General features: G+C 41.9%; 1 protein-coding gene across 1 annotated transcript; it reads left to right on the top strand.

The window, feature by feature from the left end:
• The first annotated feature begins 250 nt into the window (after positions 1 to 250).
• FIBIN (fin bud initiation factor homolog) lies at positions 251 to 2362 on the top strand. The gene has a single exon (XM_040409565.1). The coding sequence runs from the start codon at positions 611 to 613 to the stop codon at positions 1235 to 1237; it is 627 nt and encodes a 208-aa protein (XP_040265499.1). The 5' UTR covers positions 251 to 610; the 3' UTR covers positions 1238 to 2362.
• The last annotated feature ends 3643 nt before the right edge of the window (positions 2363 to 6005 follow it).

Below are 6005 nucleotides of genomic sequence, written 5' to 3'. Positions count from 1 at the left end.
TTTTATTTGGCATATTCTTTATGCACAGCAGGAAGGAAGAAACGATCAATGCAGCTTTAATAGATGAGACCTCCAGAAAAGATTCTTCTGCAGAACTTTTTTTTTTTCCCTTGGCTCCTACAGTGACGAAATCATGCTGTAATTTGAGAACAGATACCTCTTCTAAAAGCATGTCATGAGCCAAAAAGGGAGAAAAAAATGCACCAACAGCAGCCCAGATGTTGAAATAGTGTAGTAGCATCCAGCAGAAGAGACCAATGCTCACCACAGACAAGCAGTGTGTTACTCCCGCTGCTCCTTAAGAAGGCACTCGAGTCTGTTGCATCTACATAGGAACTCTTCAGGCTGAATGCAGATAATATTTAGTCTGCTAACCAAGAAGGATTACATTCAAAAAGGTTTAAGCTCTAAAGGTGCTGGAGATCTGGAGACCACGGGACAATATTTCATTTGGTAGTGTAAATATTATCAGCTTGTGGAATGTAAAGGGTGGATCCAGACGTCAAGGAGGAATATCTGTTCATGAGTATAGCCTGGGAGTTATAATCCTTTTACTCCGGTGACACCACATTGTCATAGAATACGGTATTGCTTCTGGTGCCGACGAGACATGAAACCTACAATGATTGGATATCATCTCCTATGGTTTGGAATTTTGTGCAACCTGTGCTACGGTTATTACAATGGACCCCTCCAGCCTGAAATGTCCAACGGGACTTTACACCATTACTTCGTTCCTGACGGAGACTACGAGGAGAACGATGACCCTGAGCAGTGTCAGATGCTCTTCAGGGTGACGGATGAAAGAGCATGCCCTGGAGATGGACAATCTCTCTCCTTAAAGGAAGAATTCATAGTCATCAAAAGACAGATCGAAGATGCCGAGAGAGTGCTCGAAAGCATCACCAAAAGCATATCGTACGACTTGGATGGCGAGGAAAGCTATGGGAAGTATCTGGGAAGGGAGTCCTCTCAGATAAGCGAAGCCTTCTCCAACTCGGACAAATCCTTGACGGAGCTCGAGGTGAAATTCAAGCAGAGCCAGGAGAATGAGAAGAACGAGTTGAAGGGGTTAAACGACGACTTTGTGGACATGATGATCCACACAAGAGCCGTTCTGAAGGAAACATTAGACGTCTCCATGGGACTGAGGGATAAGCATGAACTTCTCTCTTTAACCATTCGGAGTCATGGAGCTAGACTAAGCAGACTGAAAAACGACTACCTGAAGGTTTGAACATCTGCACTTTCTTGTCACTAATTTATGCAAGTTCTAATCCTCTAAAACATGATTTTATGAAGAATACGCATCGCTGTGGGCAGTGTTCTCGTAGCCAAAGCTAAGATGGCACCGAGTGATCCAGCAAATGACTCCAAATCTGATAATGACTTCCTCTTATTGGAGGTGACACCATGCCGCCCTCATGGCTGACCAGCCGATTGACTCATTAAGTTCCAGTAAGAGCTGCTGTGCAGTGCTCTGCAGGTCCTCCATGGTAATGAAGGGGTTACAGAAAACTATGACATCATCCAACCAGTTTACGGGGAAGCCATAAAATGCATTGTAAACCAACCTATGCACAATTTTTTTTATATTTAAATGGTTACCTTCTATGTCAACATTTTGGTTGATCCTTTACAAAGGTGTCACATGCTGGCAGAACCATAGCATCCTGGGATCTGTAGTCCTTCCAGCATTTATTTAGATAACTTATATAAAAATTTTATGAACAAGATATCCCCTCGTACTGTATTATTATAGGTTCAGCTTACACCAGTATAGTTTATTTATTTGATCAGTATCGCTACGTCAGTGTAAATGAATATGCTGTATATAAGAAATATCCTATGACAGATCCGTAAAGCTTTTATTTCTGTGTAATGAACTCCTTGAGGTGATTGATACTTGTACAGCAGGGTGTTATGCATCATATGTGGCCGCTCTCATCTATGTGGAGTAAAAAAAAAAAAAGAGTACCGCATTTCCTGAAAACAGCACCACTCTTGTCCATGGGTTATGACTGGTATTGCAGCTCAGCGCACTCACCTGAATGGAAATGACTTGGGATACCAGACACAACCCAGAGGTGCTGTTTCTGGAAAAAAAAATACCCTGTTTTCCTGTAAATCCAGATGACCCATTTAAATATAATATATATTAGCATAGGGCTTCCTTGATGAGTACATCTATTTTTTTATTTTTGCATGTTGTAGTGTTTGTTCATGCCAGCATTTCTTTAAAATTTCATAAGAAAAAAAATAAACATTTAAACTTTAATTTGTATGCTGCATTTCAACTGTTAGGGTCCATTCACGCGTCCGTAGAATGGGTCCGGATCTGTTCCGCAACGTTGGGGAACGAATCCGGACCCATTCATTCTCTATGGGGCCGGAAGAGATGCGGACAGCACACAGTGTGCTGTCCGCATCCGCATTTCCGGAGCGCGGACCCGATCTTCCGGTCCGCGGTTCCCGAAAAAAATTGAACATGTTCTATTCTTGTCCGCAATTGCGGACAAGAATAGGCAGTTCTATGGGGGTGGTGGCCGGGTGTATTGCGGATCCACAGTACACCACGGATGTGTGAATGGACCCTTAGAGAGATACCTATGGGGAATTTGCTAGAAATAAAAACACTTTTTACATTGTGAAAAAATGCCTAAAATGGTAAAACGACTCGGCAAAAAAAAAATAATAATGGCAGGGAAAAATGTTTTGTCTGTAGTGGATTTCATAATGCACCGTAGACAATAAGATGACACAATAAAGATGCAAAAAACTGTAAAAACACAAAAAAAGCTGTGTGAATCCACCCCAAGAGTCATTCATGCCGTGGTGAAATCATGGGGATGTTGACCTCTAAAGGTGCGACACAGTCAGATTTCTGAATGCAGTTTTGAAATCCAAAATCAGAATTGAAGGACAAATATGAAGTCTCCTTTTATTTTTTTCTTACTTTACTCCAAAACTGCATGCAGAAACCTGACTGTGTGGCCATACCTAGGGAAGAACTTTGTAGAACCTGCTGTGTATGAATAGATTCATATATGCTTAGATAGAAATTCCCTAATAACAGCAAGAATGTCCCAGTAATGCCACCGCATCGGAAGATCCCCGCAGCTATGTGTCTTATTACTATGTCATTCACCCAGAACGTGATGCCATTCCCTCAGATATTTGAGAATATGTCTGACCTGATTGGCTTGGCTACATCATTTCAGAAGCATTCCTAACAAGCAGATAGTGAGTGAACCCCAGTTTGGTCACAGTTATTCCATTTCACCAGCTGTTGCAACCCCCCCCCCCCCCCCCACCCACAATTTCCTTGGGCTGTCAGGGTCTGGTAGGAGTTGTAGGTTTGTAACAGCTGGAGAGTCACAGGTTGGAGATCACCCCTCAACACACAGTTTTGAGATCTGTGCCATGCACAACTAAGCTCCAGGAAGGAATGCTGGTCTCATTCGTCTCACTACGTTGCATCCCTCGTGTAACTGCAAAGCATGTTCAGATCTTTCTAGTTTATTGACAGTGAAATCGTCTAATTGATCGTAAATTTTATACAAGCACTTGAGTCATGTAAAATTCGAAGCACTCGCCACTAAAGAGGTTTAAGAAGATGTGTTCCACTGTTTTTATATGTTTTTAGAAATTTACAGTTGTATGACCACCTACCTAGCTAGATACTCTATTAAGAACATGTTATATGCTCTTAAAAGTAAGATCAAATACAAAAGAAACAACTCAATACTAGAATATATATAATGCATACCAGCCTTAGGGATGATGCATTGCATGTACTTACTAATGAGGAAGCCCCAGTGGACTTGATGGCCTGGCACTCTGAACTTGTCCCCCCTCATCTCACACTTGATGTCCTCACCTATAAACTCCATTCCCTAGTTTACTGGTTGGGCAGTGTTATTATTGGCAACAGTTTGGCAATATTATTTGGACACTATGATTGTACGATTGGGACATCCTATGGTAGACCATAAGGTAGGTAAGTATACTCCGACATGCTCTTGTGGGTGCTGGCATAATAATAAGCTCCAACCAAGACAGAGCTCATTAGGTCCAGCAAAGCTTAGAGCGCAATCAGTGGGACCTTCATCTGTTTTGTGTAGCTTGTATAGCTTTCCATCTCATCTCCTCTGGTAGACAGAGACCAGTCCAACTCTAGTTATTCAATAACATAAAACTGGAATCAATATCCAGTAAGATTGCTTGAAGAACGACAGAAATACGCCAAAATAACTGCCTGTATATTGTGTATCATATGTATGAAAATGATATCTTTAGACCATATTTTGTTATCTAAAAAGCTTACATTATATTTTTCCCTCATGGGTAATTGACCCCTATCCATTCTTAGCTGTCCTCACCTTACATTGTTTCTAATCACCCTCTCTTTAACATTTACCGTCTACTTGTTGACTTTTTCCACACTTCTGTAAATGTTCAGTTCTCCTCATGTTCCTCTTTTTTTCAAGGACGTGATTGGTAACATATGATTAATGATTGTATTGTGGTTGTACTGTTTAAAGAACAAGAACAGAAAATAAGCAATCCTTGTAACCTATCAGATATCACCTTTAGTGATGGACGAACATCTGCTGGGGTGGTTCGCGAACGCGATCAAATGTTCGCGAACCGCAAGTTCGCGGCGGGTCCCATTTATTTTAATGGCAGGCGAACCTGAAAAACCTTCAGCTCATATTTGCAGCTAAGAAATAATTACTAGAAGTGCACATATAGTCCCACAACATGGACAGTGACATACCAGATGTATTATTCGAATTTGCGATCTCCATTCATTTTTGTTTTCAATGTGAAATATCAGCAATATAATTTTTGCGCATGCGCAAATGCACTATAAAGAAAGTATATTGGTTCCAATAACGCTTGTCCCTCTATATACCTGCAGTATCGCAGCAGAACCGCACACAACTGCCGCACTATAATATACTTTCTAACATAGAATGTATATTATAGCATTGTACAAGGAAGGCAATCCATTAGAATATACATGAAGATAAAACGTAACCTTTAATAATTTTACTATGAGGGTCCATACACACGTCCGTAAGTGTTTTGCAGATCCGCAAAACACGGACACCAGCAATGTGCATTCCGCAATTTGTGGACCGCACATCACCGGCACTATAATAGAAAATGCCTAATCTTGTCTGCAATTGCGGACAAGAATAGGACATGTTCTATTTTTTTGCGGAAACGAAAGCACAGATGCGGAAGTGCGGATCCGCGGGTGCGGACAGCACATTCCGGGCCCATTGAAAATGAATGGGTCTGCACCCGTTCCGCAAAATTGCGGAACGGATGCGGACCCATTTTGTGGATGTGTGAATGGAAAAGATATCCCTCAAAATGAAAATAAATGAAATTATTAAAGTTAACCAAAAAGCATAGATGTGGTAGGCAATAACAAGTGCTCGGCGGCACTAAATCAGGTGCTCGGTGGCACCAAATCAGGACCATATGTCCTACCACAATCCGGGGGGTTCCAGTGCACATCGATGAATCCAGGAGGGAAAGCAAAAAACATCTATCCCTGGGCTAGATGATGATGTGGTATTAAAGGACAGGGTGGGCAAAGAACTGTCCCTGATATTGCCCTACAGGGTGGTGCTATTCTGGCCCTGATAGCCTAATCACAGACCACCCGCCCTGATAAGAGCGACCCCGTCCGGAACCTTACCCTATATAAAAATGTCCCTAGTAAGCCCCTAGGCCCCTGACTTCCAGGTGATCACTATATAGAGCTATGTGTTTTTGACTCATTATAAAAGTATATCACACCCTCTGTGTATCACACCTATCGATAGCACACCTATACCAGTCCTTAAAAAGACTTTTGTGGCCCTATTAGCTAGCGTTTGGTGTCCCTAACAGCCTGTCCCTGCTCCACACAGCAACCTCTCCCTACAGTGGCAAAACACTGAATGTAAAATGGCGTCCAGATCAAGGTTTATTTATAAGGTAGGGGG

This window comes from Bufo bufo, chromosome 10 (genome assembly GCF_905171765.1).
Source record: "Bufo bufo chromosome 10, aBufBuf1.1, whole genome shotgun sequence".
Lineage (NCBI taxonomy): Eukaryota > Metazoa > Chordata > Amphibia > Anura > Bufonidae > Bufo > Bufo bufo.
This window is presented reverse-complemented; position numbering and strand designations above follow the sequence as displayed.

Excerpts from the sequence above, each read along its gene's own strand:
- FIBIN (XM_040409565.1), top strand. The coding sequence starts at position 611 with ATGAAACCTACAATGATTGGATATCATCTCCTATGGTTTGGAATTTTG.